This window comes from Onychostoma macrolepis, chromosome 18, assembly GCF_012432095.1.
Source record: "Onychostoma macrolepis isolate SWU-2019 chromosome 18, ASM1243209v1, whole genome shotgun sequence".
NCBI classification, from domain to species: Eukaryota; Metazoa; Chordata; class Actinopteri; order Cypriniformes; family Cyprinidae; genus Onychostoma; species Onychostoma macrolepis.
The window spans coordinates 23,866,566-23,888,757 of NC_081172.1; the positions used below are offsets into that span (position 1 = coordinate 23,866,566).

At 37.9% G+C, this 22,192-nt stretch overlaps 1 protein-coding gene across 8 annotated transcripts in view; it reads right to left on the reverse strand.

Moving 5' to 3' along the window:
• Positions 1–22,192, reverse strand: part of ppfibp2a (PPFIA binding protein 2a) — a 92,602-nt gene that overhangs the window by 15,771 nt on the left and 54,639 nt on the right. For 5 of the 8 annotated variants that reach the window (XM_058751456.1, XM_058751455.1, XM_058751454.1 and 2 more), the window contains 6 exons: positions 12,234–12,320; positions 11,547–11,660; positions 9,514–9,645; positions 2,860–3,015; positions 879–971; positions 513–624 (listed from right to left, as the gene is read on the reverse strand). In XM_058751456.1, coding sequence (XP_058607439.1) covers positions 513–624; positions 879–971; positions 2,860–3,015; positions 9,514–9,645; positions 11,547–11,660; positions 12,234–12,320 — 694 coding nt within the window. Of the gene's footprint in view, positions 1–512; positions 625–878; positions 972–2,859; positions 3,016–9,513; positions 9,646–9,793; positions 11,525–11,546; positions 11,661–12,233; positions 12,321–22,192 lie in introns of those variants that run through there. The other 3 variants (XM_058751458.1, XM_058751457.1, XM_058751460.1) reach the window with 2 other exon arrangements.

Below are 22,192 nucleotides of genomic sequence, written 5' to 3' on the forward strand. Positions count from 1 at the left end.
TTTGATGAAGAAATTCTCAGCCATTAATAAAAGTATGTTCTATAAAGTCTGCAACATCAGCCATGCTTTTCAGAACCTCTGCGGAAGCAGTAAGTCGCTTAGGTATGTTTTGCCTACTATTTTATGAATACGGCATTTTTGGACTTACTACTCATACTGCTATTCATGCATAATACTGTATGTAACAACATATGTGTGCAAAAACTGCATGCAAAACTGAATGCATATGGAATGCATGCATTCCCTGAATTATCTCACTGTCTGTCGTTAGTCAGACAAGCAACTGATTTAAAAACAGCATAACTAATACGTTTGCTACTTATCCAAGTACACACAGTTATGGACAAATATCTCATATGGAGAAATATCGGCTTATCACTAATTAACATGCATTAATATGCACAACTAATTAGACACAGCTGTGAAAAATACAAAGAGCTAAATTGCCTTTAACATTAGTATTGACTGCATCAGGGTAGGCCTTTAGATGGATTTGAAAGAGAAAGCAGTACCTCTTTCTGCGCTGTCTACAGACACTGGAGCTCTGGAGAGCAGCTGAGCCTGTAGACTCTCTATATCAGAGTTCTTACAGCTCAACAGATGCTGTAAACTCATGATCTCTGCCTGAGAGAGTAGAAACACTTCATTATAATATAGCCAAAAATGTACAAATTAATTAATTCAAATTATTTGCATTAATAACAAGCCATAGTACATGTTTACAAGAGTATTAAAAGGACATTATGGAGAGCAGAAACATTGCTACATTGACCACAGTTGATCACAACATGAGCTACATTGGAATATTGTCCGTGAACAACAGCTTTGGAACAAAATTTGTGCCTTTGTGATTCACAATCACATTTGTGTGGCAGTACCTGTGTCACTTTGAGCTTCTGCTCGTACTGCATCTTCTCCTGTTCCAGCTCGTCAACTCGATGCTTGAGCATCTCGAGCTCCTGAATCAGGTTCTGTGTAATAATGCACACACCAATAATGAATAATGTTATTAGGGAATACATAATGTTCCCATGTTTAAAAGAAAACTGCAAAATATTATATATATATATATACATATATATATACATACATACATATACACACACACACACATAGCTGTAATACATCACGGTCAATTTAGGCAGGGTTGTCCAATCCTGTACTTGGAGAAATACCTTCCGGCTGTCACGTGTATGTTTAGGTCTGTTTGGGCTATTTTTTTTTCTAGTATTCCTTGTTCCTGTGTTTGACCCAGTATTTTTTCGTTCCAATTTTCCCACAACTGGTTAATCCACTGGTTAATTTCTATGGTTTCAGATAACTGTAGTTCACAGATGTTTCTGCTTACCCTGATTAGTTCTCTGTGTATTTAAGCCCTGTGTTTAGTTCGGTTGAGTTGTCCATTGTTTTTGTGTTCTTTTTTTGTAGTCCAGTCTCAGGTTTCATGCATCCCGAGTTTTGTTTAATAAATTGTAATATAATTTCAAATAGTTTAACTACTATTTTTACAACCAGCTGTGACACCAGCAGAATCTAGGTCCAACCTTACACCAACACACCTGTCTTAATTAGCTGGTTCAGGTGTGTTTGATTACAGTAGGGTAGGAGCAGAACTTTGCAGGAAGGTGGATCTCCAGGAACAGGATTGGGCACCCTTCTGTTAAACAATAGAAAATATTTTTTTTTCAAACAATTAAGATATAACCACAGCCCAAAAAAATAGGTTAAAACAGATAATAGGTTCTGGAAGTAAAAATCTTCATAAAAAAAATAATAAAAATGTTTATGCACTGCCAATCATTAAAAGACCATCCCAGAACTTCATGAGCAATAATATATGTTACCGTATAAGCCATTAATTTGATTTAAAATTAATATTGTAATAGCCAAATTCCAGGTGTAGAATTACATTATCCAAAATTCTAAAAAAAGAGCTTGCTCAATTAGAAAATTAACTTTTAAGATGGCAATCTAGCAAGACTGTTTTGTCAGGCTATCCAGATAATGTTAGCTAGTGATTACATATATGATATGGGATTTTTGTAGTGCTAGAACATAACACACAACAATAAGTTGACTGATAAGAAAATGCATTTTAAAAACTACAACAACAGCAACAGAGCACAGACTAATTCAATTACACAGTTTACAGTATTTGATCCCAGTAAGATGTTTGCAAAAACACAACACCTGAAAAACAGTTCATTCTAAATATTGTGTACAAAATGTTCAAATGGTTAAATATTAATGAAAATAATGATAATAATAATAATAATTACAGAACCAAAGCTCAGTAAATGTGGGTGGTCCCTGATGTGCTCTATTAGAGATCATACAAACACTGTTGATCAATAACAATGCATAATTATTGAAATATGGCATCCATTTATCCAAAACAATTCTAACTCTTACACTTTATTTTGATTGTCCATGTCCACTTTATATATTCTACTAAATATAAGTAACTTTGCAACTACATGCCCACTAACTCTCTTTAGAGTATTAGACTATTAGGTTAGGGTTAGGGTTTGTAGAATAAGTTGATATATACTTGCAAAGTTACATACAGTTAGCATAATGCTTGTTGAGGGACATCAAAATACATTTTTAGCAGATATTAAGCAGACTGTCTACTAATACTGTTATTGACTTGTAGTTGACAAAGTTGCAAAGTTACTTATAGTCAGCGGAATATCTAAAATGGACTGTCAAAATAAAGTGTTACCAATTTGGACGCAGACAATGTTTTTTGCAGATTACAGACGTTAAACCTGTCAGATACAAGGGGTGCCTACAATTTTTTATTCCACAGTGACCACAGTTCCACAGTGTTTAAATGTGTCCAGGTCTCAGACCCACCGCTGGCTTTGGCTCAGTCAGAGAGGCATGTGCTGGCTCACTGCCACAACCTTCCTGTGGGACCATCTCCGCTGGCTTCTCTTGGATCTTACTAGAGATCTCCTGCCGAATCCTACACATCTGCTCCTGAAGCTCACTAATCAGATTCACTACACTCTGTCAGAAAAGAATAGCAATAGGGAAGAACAGATAAAAGAAGGTAAGAGAAAGTGGAAAGAATGGATTATGGGAAGCATACATGCAGTGGTTTCCTCCTATCTGTTTTCTTCAGGTTGCTTGAATAATTAGATTATTAAATCACTTGTCTCCTTTGTGTTTTCTAGATGTAACCTCTGATATATCCTTTCCTCAAGTGCTTTTATCTTCCCAACTATTATCATGCATGGTAACATAATGTACAAACCGAATTCCAGAAATGTTGAGACGTTTTTTTAAAATTTGAATAAAATGAAAACTAAAAGACTTTCAAATCATGTGAGCCAATATTTTATTCACAGTAGAACATAGAGAACATATCAAATGTTTAAACGGATAAATTTTACGCTTTTATCCACTAAATGAGCTCATTTCAAATTTGATGCCTGCTACAGGTCTCAAAAAAGTTGGCACAAGGGCAACAAAGGGCTGAAAAAGCAAGACATTTTGAAAAGTTTCAGCTGGGAGAACATCTAGCGATCAAATAAGTTAACTGACATCAGGTCTGTAACATGATTAGCTATAAAAGGTATGTCTTAGAGAGGTAGAGTCTCTCAGAAGTAAAGATGGGCAGAGGCTCTCCAATCTGGGAAAGAGTGCGTAAAAAGATTGTGGAATACTTTAAAAACAATGTTCCTCAATGTGAAATTGCGAAGGCTTTGCAAATCTCATCATCTACAGTGCATAAAATCATCAAAAGATTCAGAGAAACAGGAGAAATCTCTTGTTGGATGCACGTGGTCTTCAGGCCTTCAGACGACACTGCATCACTCATCGGCATGATTCTGTCATTGACATTACTAAATGGGCCCAGGAAGACTTCCAGAAACCACTGTCGGTAAACACAATACTCCGTGCCATCTGCAGATGCCAACTAAAGCTCTATCATGCAAAAAGGAAGCCATATGTGAACATGGTCCAGAAGCGCCGTCATGTCCTGTGGGCCAAGGCTCATTTAAACTAGACTGTTTCAAAGTGGAAAAGTGTTCTATTGTCAGACGAGTCCAAAATTGACATTCTTGTTGGAAAATACGGACGCTGTGTCCTCCGGGCTAAAGAGGAGGGAGAACTTCCTGCATGTTATCAGCGTTCTGTTCAAAAGCCAGCATCTCTGATGGTATGGGGGTGCATAAGTGCATACGGTATGGGCAGCTGCATGTTTTGGAAGGCACTATGAATGCTGAAAGGTTTACTTAAAGGTTTTAAAGCAGCATATGCTCCCCTCCAGACGACATCTATTTCAGGGAAGGCCTTGTGTATTTCAGCAGGACAATGCAAAACCACATACTGCAACATTTGGTGCATCATTAACGACCATGATCTCTTCAGCAGCTGGAAGCCTTTATCAGGCAAGAATTCCAACACCAAAACTCCAGAAACTAATAACCTCGATGCCCATACATCTTCAAACTGTTTTGAAAAGAAGAGGAGATGCTACACCATGGTAAACATGCCCCTGTCCCAAATATAATAAAATTTCTCAGTTTAAACATTTGTTATGTTTATCTACTGTATGTTCTATTGTGAATAATATATTGGCTCATGTAATTTGAAATTCTTTTAGTTTTCATTTTATTCAAATTTAAAAAACGTCCCAACATTTCCGGAATTCGGTTTTAATATGAATAACTATCAGCCAGTGTCATTGCACATAAACACAGTTTAGTACCACTACAAACAACAGATTCATAGTTTAGATATAATTGTTATATGGTTTGGCTAATGGAACTTTTACATATAGTCACTGGAAGTTGTTTCTCTAGACTGATTGTCTGCATGAGGTGTCAGTTCATTACAACATCTATTTCTGTACATTATGGGGACAAAGTAGCGAAAGGTTAACCTGCGTGTTTTTCTGTGTTAGATTAACTCTTCAAAACAAACTAAGAAACTTAAACATACTAGTTTAAAATAATATAACAATGTTACATAAATGCTCCTAAATGTCCCATTAAAAACAGAAATTAACACTTTAGTTTAAGGACCAACTTTCGCTATTAACTAGTTGTTTATTAGCATGCAGCATACTATCATACTGGCTGTTTAATAATACTTATGAAGCACAATGCCTTATTCTGCATTACCATATTTTAGTTCCATTAATCCTACTCTATAGCTAAACTTAACAACTACCTTGCTAACTATTAATAAGCAGCAAATTAGGAGTTTATTGAGGCAAAAGGCGTAGTTCTGTAGTTACTTAATAGTGAGAATTGGTCCCCAAACTAAAGTATGACCGATCAAAAACTGTGGTCTGTCATTTTATACACTACAAATGTAGTCTTTGTTTTTTTTTTTTTTCTTTTGTTTATTTATTTTTTTAACAAGGTGATTACTCAATAACCAAAACTATTAAAAGGTAATGCATAATAATCATGAGAGCATGCTAGTTTCTTACAAATTAGTGTTTCTTTCATTCAGCTTTTCCAGGACACTCTGTTGCTTTAATACAATGGAACATTTCAGTAACATTCATGAACATCATTCAACAGCTCATCTACTAGCCTTCTGAACAAACCACAATGAGAAAGCATGCTGTCTGCTCCTATCAGCCTGGGCTTTCTGAAATATTATTTTAGACGAGTAAATATCTCACTGACCCATTTCACACAAGCCAAGGTCTCAAATAGAAGAGCTTTTGTTAAAGAGCCAAGTAACTAAATTTCTTTCCCAGGATATACTCTATAGGTAATCATGATTTGAACACAAACCAGTTTCCAATGTGGTGTTTGAAATAACTTTGTCTGGGTACTAATCTTTAAAAACATATCAAGTTAACTCACAATTTAATGCATAAAGCTGTCGTTAGCTGAGGAACTTGGCTTTCCTGTGTGAACCATAATGGCTTCATAACCTATAATAACCACTTAACTTTTAGTATGTCAGGCACCAAAAGTTGTGACAAAAATAACTGTAACTTTCAAAAGCAAAGACAGCCATGAAGTTTATAAAATAAAAAATATAATAATAATAATAATAATAATAATAATAACCTGTCAAACACAGACTCCTGTAGCATATTTTACTGCAAAGGAGCCTGTGTTCTAATAAAAGTTAAAAATCATGTACTGTCTCCAGCATGTGGATGAAAGAACTTTCATGTGAGATGCCATGTGACACCAACAGCATGGTAAACTAGATGGTAAACTGGCCTATCTATAGCAGGTAGAAAGCCAGGACCTCGTGAGTGAGAGAGAGAGAGAGAGAGAGAGAGAGAGAAAATGGCATGCCGCTGGAATGCTCACGGGTGGATTGGTGCCATTCTTTAACTGTGTGAAGCCCAGCAGTTGTCAGACATCACGCTGAGGTCATTCTTAACACTCTATCCCTGCTGAAAACACTGTGGCTGTTTGTCATTTAGACTAGACTGCTCAAGACCATTACACAGAAATTTGTTCTGCTTGTATTGCATGAGGCCCATAATGGTTAAATGAAAGGTACACAGCCACACAAACACACACAGCGTATGCCAGCACATCGTAATGTCAGAGGAAAGGTATATTTTAGATCAACCAGTTCTATCCCGCAGTAGTTACTCTGAACATAGTAATTACATGAAAGTAGCAAGATGTAATTAAAAGACACAAATTATTTGACGTAAGTCAAAACAGCAGGTTTTTTTTTTTTTTTTTTTAAATACAGAGTTTACAAGACTTTAAAAGACAAGACTTTAAGTTTACAAGACTGATAAATTTACTGATATTTGGCGCTTTTGGGTTTATTGGTCAAAAACTGAGCCCACCTGGTCCCTTAACAGTTTTTTTTTTTTTCTTCTTCTTGCATGTGAACATAGATTATATCATTTCATTTCAGCAATTTTGAGTACATCTCATCTAATATCGGTGCCACCCTGCTCCAGATATGTGATAAAAGTGGATCTGTGCAATTCACAAGTTCTATGTTATATATTTCTTGTCTGTACAGTGGGGCAAAAAAGTATTTAGTCAGCCACCAATTGTGCAAGTTCTCCCACTTAAAAAGATGAGAGAGGCCTGTAATTTTCATCATAGGTATACCTCAGCTATGAGAGACAAAATGAGAAAAAAAAAAAAATCCAGAAAATCACATTGTAGGATTTTTAAAGAATTAATTGGTAAATTCCTCAGTAAAATAAGTATTTGGTCACCTACAAACAAGCAAGATTTCTGGCTCTCACAGACCTGTAACTTCTTCTTTAAGAGGCTCCTCTGTCCTCCACTCGTTACCTGTATTAATGGCATCTGTTTGAACTCGTTATCAGTATAAAAGACACCTGTCCACAACCCCAAACAGTCCAACTCCAAACTCCACCATGGCCAAGACCAAAGAGCTGTCAAAGGACACCAGAAACAAAATTGTAGACCTGCACCAGGCTGGGAAGACTGAATCTGCAATAGGTAAGCAGCTTGGTGTGAAGAAATCAACTGTGGGAGCAATTATTAGAAAATGGAAGACAAACAAGACCACTGATAATCTCCCTCGATCTGGGGCTCCACGCAAGATCTCACCCCGTAGGGTCAAAATGATCACAATAACTGTGAGCAAAAATTCCAGACCACACGGGGGGACCTAGTGAATGACCTGCAGAGAGCTGGGACCAAAGTAACAAAGGCTACCATCAGTAACACACTGCACCGCCAGGGACTCAAATCCTGCAGTGCCAGACGTGTCCCCCTGCTTAAGCCAGTACATGTCCGGGCCCGTCTGAAGTTTGCTAGAGAGCATTTGGATGATCCAGAAGAGGATTGCAAGTTGAGTTTTTACTTTTTGGTAAAAACTCAACTTGTCGTGTTTGGAGGAGAAAGAATGCTGAGTTGCATCCAAAGAACACCATACCTACTGTGAAGCATGGGGGTGGAAACATCATGCTTTGGGGCTGTTTTTCTGCAAAGGGACCAGGACGACTGATCCGTGTAAACGAAAGAATGAATGGGGCCATGTATCGTGAGATTTTGAGTGAAAACCTCCTTCCATCAGCAAGGGCATTGAAGATGAAACGTCGCTGGGTCTTTCAGCATGACAATGATCCCAAACACACCGCCCGGGCAACGAAGGAGTGGCTTCGTAAGAAGCATTTCAAGGTCCTGGAGTGGCCTAGCCAGTCTCCAGATGTCAACCCCATCGAAAAGTTGAAAGTCCGTGTTGCCCAGCGACAGCCCCAAAAAATTACTGCTCTAGAGGAGATCTGCATGGAGGAATGGGCCAAAATACCAGCAACAGTGTGTGAAAACCTTGTGAAGACTTACAGAAAACGTTTGACCTCTGTCATTGCGAACAAAAGCCCTATTCGGACGGGACTAGTTTTACAGGGGGTCGTTAGAGAAATGTGTGTTTCACAGACGTACTTGGTGATTTTAATCCCGTCCGAATCTGCCATGTCTGTGTTTTTCTCACACAACCTCTGTAATAATTCCAGAGCAAATTACCTACTGTTTTTCAGCAAACTCAGTGATCCTCTGAGAAAACTAATCCCGTCCGAATGTGATGTCTGTGACTGCCGGTGAGATTTTTTTTCACAACATGTTTCCTTGTGTGTTTTGGCCAACGTGAATTACCGTAGACGCTCTTACCGTGCTCATGTTTGATATATTTGCCTCCCGGCAAGGAAAAAATAAGTAAATAAATTAAAAACAATAATAAAATCAAGAGTCAGATCACATAAACCATTCAGACTGGCTATTGTAATATCTGCGTCAGGTAAAATTACTCGCGTTCATTTCTGCACTCAATTACATAATGTTTTAATTACATATGCGCCTTTATGAAAATTAAACACGGGTTTACTACAAATAAATAACTAAAGTAAAACTAAAGCAACCACACATTAACATGGTTTTGCTATACTTCACCATGGTATTTGTAGTAAAACTGTTATACTATGGTAATTAATCCGAATGACACGCAATGCACGCATACAGAGCGCGTGACCTCTGAAACGCCCAGATGTACAAAACAGACCCTCCCACCTCTGTAATAAACACAGAGATGTTAGTCCTGTCCGAATTGGTACATGAAAATCGCAGACGTCAGGTGATAAGAATCGAAACTCAAACGTAGTTTAGAAAACTAGTCCCGTCCGAATAGGGCTAAAGGGTTTATAATAAAGTATTGAGATGAAATTTTGTTATTGGACAAATACTTATTTTCCACCATAATTTGCAAATAAATTCTTTAAAAATCCTACAATGTGATTTTCTGGATTTTTTTTTTCTCATTTTGTCTCTCATAGTTGAGGTATACCTATGATGAAAATTACATGCCTCTCTCATCTTTTTAAGTGGGAGAACTTGCACAATTGGTGGCTGACTAAATACTTTTTTGCCCCACTGTATAATTCAATATACCACATACACACTGGTTGTAGCACGAATAAGTCAGCTTCAGGGGGGTATAAGACCACATTGTTTCCAGACTATGTTTTTACTTCAATCTGCATATCATAATCCACTTGGGGTGCAATCAGAATCTGTTGAGTTTTACCTCAGCTTTATGTTGTCTCTCAGTACTCTTGATGTGTTTCTCTTCCATGTTCCCCAGCTTCAGTTTTAGACAGGACACTTCCTCCATCAACCCCAGCTTCTGTGACTCTAGAGAACTCCTGTTCAGAAGCTCCTATGAGAGTCCACACACACATGCACACAAATAAAGGAAACTAAGAAACTGTACTCTTAAGGAGGCACAAAGTCCGTTCAAAATCTCTGTACTTTGCTGTCCCACAATGGCTAAATATACACAGGTTATGAGGGCTATATTTACCCACTTCTCTCGCAGGGACTGACACATGAGAGAGAGCATGAGACAGAGCTTGAGTGTTCTGATCGTGGTGGGAAAAGTACATTACATTTGAGTATAGTAAACAGAATGGGTGTTAAAACATCAACACAGAATCAAAGCTAAAAAATAAATAAATAAAACTAAATACATATTTTTGGAACTTGGATGATATTTAAACATCAGAAAGTGTATACTTAAAGTTTGTTTGGCACAACATACCTGTGTGAGTATTTTCCCATGTGAAGACGATCAAATCCAAATACACATCAACCCTAAGTAAAGATCACCTGAATACTTGTTTTAAACATGCCACCAGCAGCTACAGCCCTGTTTACAATAGACTGGCTGATTTGTTTCAGTGCAAATCAACTGAATAAGTGGTTGATTTCTTGCCATAAAACTTTGAGAACCCTTGGTGTAAAACATAAAAGCAGCGTCTTGCCTTCTTTGATCTTGGTTAAAATCAGACACTGAACAAGAATCTATTTCACAATACAGAAGCCCAAAAAAACATTTCAAAATGTCAGTAGCTTGTGCTGTGGAGTTTTACGTGAGCTTTGAGTCTTTCAAAGACGGCATATGGAAAATATTAGGCCCATGTCAGTGGAATAGGATTTGCCTTTGAAGGCCAAAACCTCAATGACCACAGGCACATGCCCTGAAAAGCTTCCCATCTGAAGACTGGAGATTTAATCAACCAAAGAGCTTTCAAAGCAAAGGCGAGTTAAACAGAAATATACAATTAGCTTAGGAGGAAAATGATATTTACGAGCAGCAGAATGTGAATTTTGTCCTTGAAAATGGTATGGATAAGTGCAGGTGTCTTACCATACCTGGCAAGATTTTATCTTCATAAATGGTCCTAATGTCTCTATCAGGTCTACTGAAACACCAAAGCTTCAAGACCATTTTGCTTCTCTCACTTACTTTCATGCAACACTGATTTATTTTTATTTTTAAATGGACACATCCTTGTCTGACTGATTACAAACGAAAAAGCAGGTTACCTGCTCTCAGATAATTCCCAAGCCAATTCGAATGTCCACGTCAATGCCGGCTCTGGAATACCACTGCTACTTAAATATTTGAATTTCCAAGGTGATGTGATGACCAGTCTCCTGGAATCCCACCAAAGAATTTCCAGACAGATGCCTAAGTTGCTTCTCAGGCACATCAGGCACAGATTTTTCTGTTGATGTGAGCTGGTTCCCTAGAGTATAGCTATTAGATTCCTTTAAAATAATAGCTGTTTAAAGACTAAAATTAGAGGAACCAGATTTTTATATTTTCTGAATCACAGATGCCCACTGTCAAGTCTCTATGGTATTCAGATTTATAGACATGTCTCAGGTCTCTGAAAATAGGATCACTGTCAAAATAAAAGTGACAAGTCAACTAAGAAACCTGCTGCCTTCAGAAACCCAAACTCTTTAATGCATGCCCGCTCATTTACACATCCACTGAGCCTATTAAGAATCCTGGCCTTCCCAGTCAGAGTAAAGCAATGTAAGCTGGATAAACAACAGATGACTAATATTTTAGTGCTCTTTACATTTTGTGCAACACATATCAGCATCGGTTGCTTTTTTGAATCTGACACAGTCTAATGCATACTTTGCAAAGAGTCAAATACTTTGATGGATTTACCACAATTCTTCAGTGTTTGAAATAACTTCTAATACAAATATGAAAATGAAAATAATTTCAATGTATTTTTTTGTTAATAAATATTACCATACCTGTTGAAGCATCTCCTCAGTGGAGTTGAACTTGTGTTGATATTCACCAAGAGAATTCTCCAGGTCTCTGATCTTCTCTCCCTGAGCCTCCACCTGATCTGTCAACACACTCACCTGAGAAACAGGTTTAAATTACCTTTGTTCATTTGAGGTACATCATCTTTGTCCATTGTCCTTCTAAAGTTGCTCCCAGGTCTGAGAGTAAAGTATAAATTACTCACAGTCTAATCACACTCATTATTCTATTCTGAATTAGACTGAATACACATAAACATTGGGTTATTCAGAGTTTCAAACAAATTAAAGAAATATTCTCGTCAACCCAGTCGATCAGGAAGCACCCACATGTACTTACTGTCAAAAACCCAACAAGCCAGAACAGGACTAATCCGTAAAGCCCTGTCTGTTCCCATGAAACACCACAATTGTACTGGCTTGGCTAGGAACACTTTACGGTTTTCTTCAATTATTTTATGCTACCACTTAAAGGTTTTTGCAAAATGTCTTCATAAAACAGACATTTATGAAAGTATTGTTACATGTTACATGCTATCAGTGTTGTTCCTATTTAAACATGATTACATTGATGTCATACAACACTGATGTTTAAACTATTTATTGAAACAAATCATGCTGTCAATATACACTTTAAGCAAGTAATTGTAACAAATTGCCCGCATGTTTTACCTGTAGAACAAGAGACTCTTTATCTCCTTCTAGACGAGACAGTCGTTCCTGGTAGCTCTCACCATTGCCTGAGCCTTGCACATTGACCTGTGGTTCACAGGCAGTTAGAGTTATGTTTACAATCAACAGAGAAGAAAGTGAAACACTATAAATCATGAAATGTAAAGTCCACAGCTACTGTTACAGATGCATACAGTAACCGGCTGTTTATAGTTTCTCAACACCCTGTATGATTCCATTTCTATTGAATATGTCACAGCTCTTTGGCAAAATTATACCCAGCCCACCTAGGGTTTTAGAGAGGAATTTCTTAAGAGGTTTATTTTGATAATAAGGTTTTGGTACACATGCTCCATGCAGTAAAGCTCAGGGACTCTGTGGAATATGTCAGAGATGTGTGAAATACTGAGAATGTACTAACAAGATTTGGATCTGAATATCTGAATATCAATATACAATAATGTAAAACGGTGCACAATGGTCTGCATTATGTCAGAGAAAACTTCAAAGAACAAGAACGGTTGTTTTGATGTTTAATTAAATGTTGTATGCATGTTCACAGGCATATATAAAAATTTAAAAAAAAGTTCTTAAATACAATGTGTGTTTGCATTTTGTGGGTATGAAGGCAAGAAGCAGCAGTAAAAATAGATATAGTATGCAGCACTAAACATAGCCTTAAAAAAAGACTTCAGTTTAAGCAATTATACTATTAAGTCTAACGTCTGAAAGCTACTTCTGTTACTAAAGGCAGAAGTCTTCAAACCTGTTCCTGCAAAATGTGTTTTTAACCTGCTTCAACACACTGACCTATGATTATCAAACAGTTCTAAAGACCTTCATTAGCTGGGCAGTGGGTCTGCAGAAGCAAAGTTGTAGAGCTCTGAATCAAGAATTATTACATATAATGCAGCTCACACATTCTCACCAACAGTTAATGTAGATTATAGACAAAAGACCAAAACTGGAGACAAATTGGTGCTGGTTGGGTGAAGATTGATATGTTTTAATTATCAAAAACATGATCTAAGTGCCAATTTAGCTGGTTCAAAATCTATTCTAGACCTATCTCCGATCCAAATGCTGTAGTATAAAATGTGTTTTGACTGGAACTAGCAATGACAGTTGTGTACTGTGAAACAAGCAACCAATTCAACGACTTTGAAAGTCGTGTACATAAGGGTGGCATAAGAGTTATTTATATTGAACCTGGAGGTCAACAGCCCTGCATAATTTACCATCATTCCTTATCAGTCTAACCTGGCTGCATTGTTCTAGTTATCCTGAAGACTTTGATTAGTTTGTGTTTTATTAAGGTTGGAGATAAACTCTACAGTGGACCTCAAAGACAATATTTGAAGAATGTATTGGGTTATGAGTGTAACCTTGGTTCCCTGAGAAGGGGAATGAGATACTGCATCTGATGAGATGCTACAGGAATTGCCCTCAGCATGACTGGTGTCTGAAGCATGTGTCTAAACATGACAATTCCATTGGCCAACAACAGTCCATTACATCACTATATGTGTGGCCAAATGTATAAGAGAGAGCCTGAACATACATTATCGATTTATTTGTTTGAAGGAAATGTTGCAGGCAGGCCCGAAGCATGGCATCCCTTCCTTGTGGGCCAGCTGCTAGACACCATAGGGAATACTCGCCCAGGGAGAACATTTCTAGTTCCCTTAGCCTGCCACTACCTGAGGCAAGCAAACATATCATCTAAAAACTGTACCCACAGGGAACCACAGGGGAGCTACAGCTTTACTGCCCAAACATAATGAGGAAATCAAATCCATCAGCTCCTTGTATGCAGGGCTGGGAGGCTGGGAAAGCTCACTTGCAAATATACATGCCTTATTCGGCCATATCCATCTCTTGCTGTTTGGAAAGTGCCAGCAAAATGCTATCTGCTGAATCAGAAGACTCAAGAGATGCATCTCCAGGATCCTCAAGTGGGTGACAGGACCACAAGAGAGACATACCTCTCTCAAACTCCTCTGTCAACTCGACCTGCAGCCCCTACAAGATGAGTTTATGCTGTGCCTCGGCCACTGAGGGTCCAAAGCCAGGGGGACAGACACCTTTACCACATCTCTCTAGAAAACAGAGTCAAATGCGAACAGAGCTTCTTCATCAGCTCTCTCAAGTACTAAACATGTATGCTTCTCACCCAAGCACATAACACACAACTTGTGTGTCTGCAGGTGTCAGATATCTACGACATGGAGGACACACTTCCTGAAATGGTTGGTTGAGTGTTCCACAATAATCATACGCTGCTACGTAAACAAATGGCTCCCGAAGACAAAAAAGCTGATTGCAGGCTCTAGGGCTGGGCAATATAGCTAAAAAATGTTCCATATCATTTGGTATTGGTAATTATTGAAAAATTTTAATAACCTTTTTTTAAACAAAGAGCAGTATAAAAAAATAAAAAAATGTTTAAATTTGACCACTGTATTTTTAGTTTGCACAGTTTATTAAGACAAACAACAAATAATTTTAGTTTTAACAGTAAAACACAAGATGATATTTAAACGAATCTCCTTTCTTATATTTTATGTGCGTCAAATATAATTTTGTAAATTGCATAAACAATTATGAACAAAACAGCATCATGTATTTGTGCATAGCTTAATACAAAAATCTGAAGCACTGATCACACAGCTATCATTTAAAAACATCCTTCGCTCTGTTCGCTCTGTCAAATATTATATAATCTTGTCAGTAAATTCCGAACCACTCTCTATTTAACCCATCATGAATACTTCAACAGTCAAAGATGATCGGAAAAGAGAGATTGAGCATTCGCCAATAAAGAAAACAATTCAAAGATTCCTCCATCTCCAGAGAGGATCTCGACAGTGCTATAGCTAATGGTATCAAGCTAGCACTTAAAGAGCAGCAAAGTACTTTGGATTCGGTTGTGGCCTCGACAGTAAGAGATGCGGTAGACTCTGTACTGACCCCAGCATTGCATGACCTGTGTGCGGATATACAAGCGACCAACAATTCTGTTAAAGAGCTAAGAGCGGAGCTTGAGGGACTAACTTTAGCGCAGCAAAGCAGACACGTGACCAGGTCAATTCCATTCAAGCAGCTGCACGCGAGGATAGGAGGACAGTCACAACCTTAAGAAATCAGCTGGAGCAACTCACTGAGAAGATGACGGACATTGAAGATAGGAGCAGGAGAAATAACGTACGACTGGTGGGTTTGCCGGAGGGCTCCGATGCAGCTGGCTTCCTCAGAGCTAATCTTTCCAAGTGGATCCCTTCCCTGAAAGGCCGTGACATCGAGATTGACCGGGCCCATCGCATGTACAGTATGACGGAAGGAAAAACTCAGATCGACCGCGTACTCTCATCTTCCGTGTACTAAGATGGCATGACAGATCGGCGATCCTGAAGGGTTCTCGGCTGGCATATCCAGTGAAATATACACAGGACAATGTCACGCTACTATTTTTTCCCGACTTTAGTCCAGCCACAACTACCAAGAGAAAGAGCTTTAATCCAGTCTTGAAGAAGATGACAGCACTTGGTCTCCAGCCCTTCCTCACCTATCCGGCGGTAATTAAACTACGGCACAAAGGTGAGCAGATGATGTTCGATATAATTTCGGGATTATAAATACTCAATGCATACTCTAAATATTTTATTATTGAATGTGAATGGCCTAAATTCTGCTGTTAAACATCATGTATTAGAATATTTACACCGTAAATCGATTTCCTGTGCACTGATACAAGAGACACATTTAAAGCAATCTGACGTGGCACGTTTCCAGAATAAGTATTATAAATTGGCAGCCTTCTCCTGCACTCTTAATGAAATGAAGGGGGTGCTTATCCTTGTTAACAGGAAGTTACATTTAACAATTGAACATATTGGAAGTGATGAGGTGAGTAGATTTGTTTTTAACCGTTGCCAAATCCCCTAGATGGCGCTTTAACATATCATTATTAAGTAATCCGACCTTCATTACTTCTCTAAAAGAATATATAAAGGAATTTCTTTAAATTAATATGCCCTCTGATGTGGATCCTCAAATACTGTGGGAAACGACTAAGTGTACTATATGAGGATATCTTTCTCTTCTACTCTTGCCAAATCAAAAATTCACCAGTTTACACAATTAGAAAATAAAATCCAATCATTACAAAACCTACAAAAACAACATTTAACTGAGCAACATGCTACACAGCTGTCCTCTTTAAAGGAAGAATATGATTTACTTTCACACTCAAAGGCGGAATTTATCTTACATTGGACTAGGCAAAAATATTATTTTGAATCAGAGAGACCTAGTCACCTATTGGCCCTTAGGCTGAAAGAATGTGAGTCTAAGGCATATTAGCACATTAAAATCATTGGATGGTCAGGTCACCACGAACCCTGCGGCGATTAATGGCATATTTAAAGGTTTTTACACAAATCTGTATAAAGCCAAAACATATTTTGATGAACCAATTTGTAAGCAGTATTTAGATGAATTGGAATTGTCTCAGATCTCACAGGTGGATAAAGAATCTTTGGAGGCCCCATTAAGTTTGGAGGAGCTCCACGTCTCTCTAAAAAGCTTCAAAAGGGCAAATCGGCGGGTCTAGATGGTCTCCCCTCTGAATTATATTTGGAAATTTGGGATTTGGTAGGGACACTTACTGTATGCTTAATTCATTTAATTTTGCAATTGAATATGCTGTATTTCATAGAGATCAACAAACATCATTGATATCATTACTTCTTAAAAAAGGGAAGGATCCATTAGATTGTTCCAGCTACAGACCGATATCACTTATCGCATGTGATCTAAAAATCTATGCTAAAGTTTTTGATTCTCTTATGGAAAGGTAAATCATAGTTTAATCAAGGAGGACCAAACCGGTTTCATGAAGGGGCCCTTGTGCGGTTTTTTCACTTGATGCAGAAAAAAGCCTTTGACAGACTAGAGTGGAACTATATGTGGGCAGTTCTGTAATGTTTTGGCTTCCGTGAACATTTCATTTCTATGATTAAGACATTATACCACTCACCTGCAGCATCAGTCTTGACTGGTAATATTATTTCCCCCCTGTTCCCTTTACAGCAAGGAATGAGGCAGGGATGTCCGCTTCCTCCCTTATTGTTTTGCTTATCTCTTGAACCCTTAGCACAAGCCATCAGGAAATCTGAAGTATCGATTAAGATTCATGATCATAATCATAGTATTTCATTGTACGCTGATGATATTATTCTATATTTAGATCACTTTGATTTTTCAGTCTCTAGTATAATTAAGGAATTTGATCATTTTAGTAGCTTATCAGGATACAAAATAAATTGGAGCAAATCTGCTTTAATGCCAATTAACAATGTTAAGGTTAATTCTTCTATTCCCTCATTTATCCCTATTAAGGAATAATAGTATTCTAGTTAAGGTCAAACATGTCATTCAACGATGGAAGAATCTTAAAGTCTCTCTTCAAGGAACAAACTCCACAGTTAAGATGAATTTGTTACCTCGGTTTAACTTTCTTTTCTCTATGCTATCACTTTATCCCCCTCCAGGTTACTTTAAGGAGATCAACTCCATTCTTTCTCAATTTATCTGGAATGATAAATACCCCAGAATCAAACTTACCACAATACAACATCCTATACGCGCAGGAGGACTGGCTGTACCAAATTTTGAATTGTATTATCGGTTGTTCCAACTTAAGGCTCTTTATAATTGGGTTGATCCTCAATCGAAAGTTTCATGGGGAGGGATTGAAGCTGACACGGTTAAACCAAATAGACTCCAAGATATTTTATTTACTGGCACAGGGAAAAAAGGTGATCATTTTAAATGTGGTTCAGTTGTTGCTAATTCTATTAAAATCTGGAAAACGGTTGAATGTCTGACAGGAGGACCCTTCAAATTTTGTAACAGTACACCTTTATGGCACAATTTTAATTTTGTATGCGGAAATCATCCATTTGTCCAACCCTCTTGGTCTTCTTTAGGCGTAAACACGTGTGGTGATATATATGATAACCAGGGCCTCTGTTCATTTCAGACATTAAGAACCAAATTTTGTTTATCAGCATACGCATATTTTGTCTTTCTTCAATTACATTCTGCTCTCAAAGTGTAGGGACTTCCTTAGGCATCTCTCATTTCCTCTCATCCTATGCAGGATTGGATTACACCATCTTCTGGTCGGCCATTTGTTTCCTTAATATATAATAAAATTATTGATTGCATTACAAAACCACTTTCTATTAAATCTATTTGGAATAGGGAATTATCTGACCTTAATTTATCTGTCGACTGGGAGAGAGTGTGGTCTAACCTCAGCTTAACATCTAAAAACTTGGCTCATTGTCTTATTCACTTCAAAGTCATTCATAGAGCGTACATAACTCCTTACAAAAGATTCAAAATGAAACTAAAACCAAATTTTAACTGCCATGTATGTAATACTGCATCATATACTTTTCTACATATGTTTTGGGAAAGTCCTGTCGTCATTAATCTATGGACACATGTAAGCCTGGTTTTATCCTCCTTACTTCAAACTGATTGCTTTGCTAACCCAAGTTTGTGTAAATGATGATTATGGTCTCTGTATAAGCTTAATACAAAAGAGAATGTTGTTTGCTGGTTTTACAGCTGCGAAGAAGACAATAACACAGAACTGGTTTACACCACACATGTGTGGGAAAATATTGGATCCATAGCCTCCTGAAAATAGTGACTTGTGAATGTACTACAGCGCAAATAAATGTAGCCAAGCCTTCTACTATTGATGATTGGCAGGGTTTTTTATTTTTTTTTTATTTTTTTTTTAACATACTCGATTGTATGAAGGAATAACTTTTTTTTTGTTTTTCCCTCCCTCTCTCTCTCCTTTTTGACTGGACTTTTGAAGTGTTGATTGTATGTCTGTTGTTTTGTTTTGTTTGTTTTGAATGTATGTTGTGATGTAGTGTGTAGAAATTAATAAAAAGTTGATAAAAAAAAAAAAAAAACATATGAGACACAGTGGAATGGAATAATGCTACATTCATGCCATCTTGTAATTACCGTAATTCCGAGATAACAACACGTGGCATTTTACTCTGTGCTGCCCATGTTCTCAGACTCAGAGTTAGCACCTAAGTAGTGCCTAAATGAATATGGTGGCAGTAAGGTGGTACAGCTGTCACTGGTCCAACTCTCAGAACATTCTGAGCTTACAAATTGTAATTAGGAGTTTTAGAGCATGTGAAGGCTTTGGCGTTGATAGTGTTGACATAGACGCACATAATTCTGCTCTGTGTAGAATGCCACGTGTTGTCATCTCAGAATTTAGGTAATTAAGACATGGTGTAAACAAATCCCCCACAAATTAACCCCACAACTTAAAGTTGAATCTCTTTTAACTTTATATGGCTTTCTATACGTCTCCTGTGTGAGACGCAATGCAACAGTCATAGTCGACTCGTCTGTCTCAAAAGTGCACAGAACATGTTCTGTGTAAATGGCTTGGTTTCAGTTTTAACTTAACCAAAATTTTTCTCTAATATTTTGAATGAAAAACTCAGTAGTGGCGCATCTCATAGGTTCATGTTGATAGGCTAACAACATTTATATCATCACCGCATCTCGTGCACCACTGATAAGTCTCCCGGACGCACACCTAAAATTCAAATGCACCGTTTTTTGCCTTTGAATGTGAATTTTTATTTTAAATTCGACTAATATTCCTTTTTTATTCACAATCGCAACGCAGGCAGGCACATCACTTATTTTAATATATGTGTGCATTCTGATGTCACAACTTATTGGCTGTCTGCTTGTTGCTCAAAGCAACTATCTATCATTTCTATCATTATCAATGAAGATGTACTGTCGGTATATACAATACCGTTTTATCACCAGGCTTTGCAGGCTCGCACTTATACCCTTGTTGTGTTTAGACACAAGCTTCAGACACCAGTCATGATTAGGACATTCTCCTTATAGTGTCTCATTAGATGTAGTGTAGAAGTTCCCATTCGAAAAGGAACCCTGTTACATGAACTTCTGTCTACGAAACAATTGAATACAATCAATCAAGTTTTTTACAGACGCTAGGACACATTTCTCAATACTTAGGTCACTTTTGCAAAACTCTTCACACAGAGAGCACAACAGAAGTCTATGTGGGCTAAACTGAGGATCAATTATCATTGCTTTGGCACAAAATGCATTCAATGACTACATCTCTCAAATTTCATGAATTATTTTCTCACTCAGACACAACAACTGCCAAAACTCTTTGTACGTACAGGCCAATTTGCACATGCTTACATACTGTTTTCAAAACTGTTAAACTTATGTTCAAAACAATAACTATTATGTACAAAACTGAATAAGACAGCAATTTGCTACATTCCTACAGTAATATTTTAATGAAATATATTTTAAATCTTAAAATTAAATGCTATAAAAACAATTGGACAATTGGGCCAGCCACACCTGATTCTCATTGTAGATGAACATCTACACAGGTGTTACTCTTTCAATTTCATTACAAAAGGAGACAACTTCTGAATAGTTTTGTATTGTGATGTAAACATGGACCCAGCCAGAAATAGAGAAGAGGCTGAAAGAGGAAGAAGAGTGGCTGGGAGGGGGCGAGGAATACGTATGTGTGGTGGAAGGAGAATAAGAGGAAGATCAAGGGCTGTAGTCTCAGATGAGATCAGAGCTACTGTAATTGATCATGTAGTAAATCATGGTCTCTCAATGAGAGAGGCTGGTCAGAGAGTGCAGCCAAATCTGCAACGCTCTACAGTGGCATCTATTGTTAGAGTTTTCCGGCAAACCAACAGGTAACTTGTATTCTGCAAGGGCATTTGACTGAGTTGCACATTACAGAAGTAAATAAACTTGTGTGTAATTGTTTTTGCATTTCTGCTTAGAACTCAACGGTTACCTCACATAGGTGGGAGAGAGAGGATGCTCACTGATGTGCAGGAAACTGCCATTGTTGATATGGTCATCAGAAACAATGGGATAAAACTCACTGAGATTCGAGACAGAGTCTTGGCAGACAATGTTACTTTTGCAAATATTCACAGTGTAAGCATAACAACAATTTCTAGAGACCTGAAAAAACATCAGGTCAGGATGAAACAGTTGTACACTGTGCCTTTTGAGAGGAACTCTGAACATGTCGAGCAACTCAGGAACCAATATGTCCAGGTAAGATCACAATAAAATACAGAACTGTTTTTGAACAAAACCAAACACACACAACGACCATTTTTACAAATGTACTACTGTAACAGCTTATGTTGCCTTGTGGATTTATTTTAGAGAGTCATGGAGATTGAAGGCAGGCAAACACCCCGCATTTTCATCTTTGTGGATGAGGCGGGTTTCAACTTGGCCAAAACACGGCGACGAGGGATGAATGTGATTGGGAAGAGAGCCACAGTGAATGTCCCGGGCCAGAGGGGTGCAAACATCACAATGTGCGCAGCAATATCCACTGATGGACTGCTGTTACACAAACCACTAATTGGGCCATACAACACTGAACGTCTCCTTGCGTTCCTGCATGATCTCTATGGAAGGGTTGTGCTAGGTGAGGAAAGGGATGCAGAGAGAAGGAATCAGCCAACATTTATAATTGTATGGGACAATGTGGCATTTCACCACTCCCATGCAGTCACCGAGTGGTTTGCGGCCCATACCAGAATGGAGTCACTTTTCCTCCCACCTTACTCTCCATTCCTCAACCCCATAGAGGAATTATTTTCCTCATGGAGGTGGAAGGTTTATGACCACCATCCACATGATCAAATGTCCCTCCTGGACGCAATGAATGCTGGATGCCTGGACATATCAGCAGAAGATTGCCAGGGATGGATCAGGCATGGCAGAAGATTCTTTCCTAGGTGTATTGCCCTAGATGACATAAGATGTGATGTGGATGAGAACCTGTGGCCAAATGGAGAAGA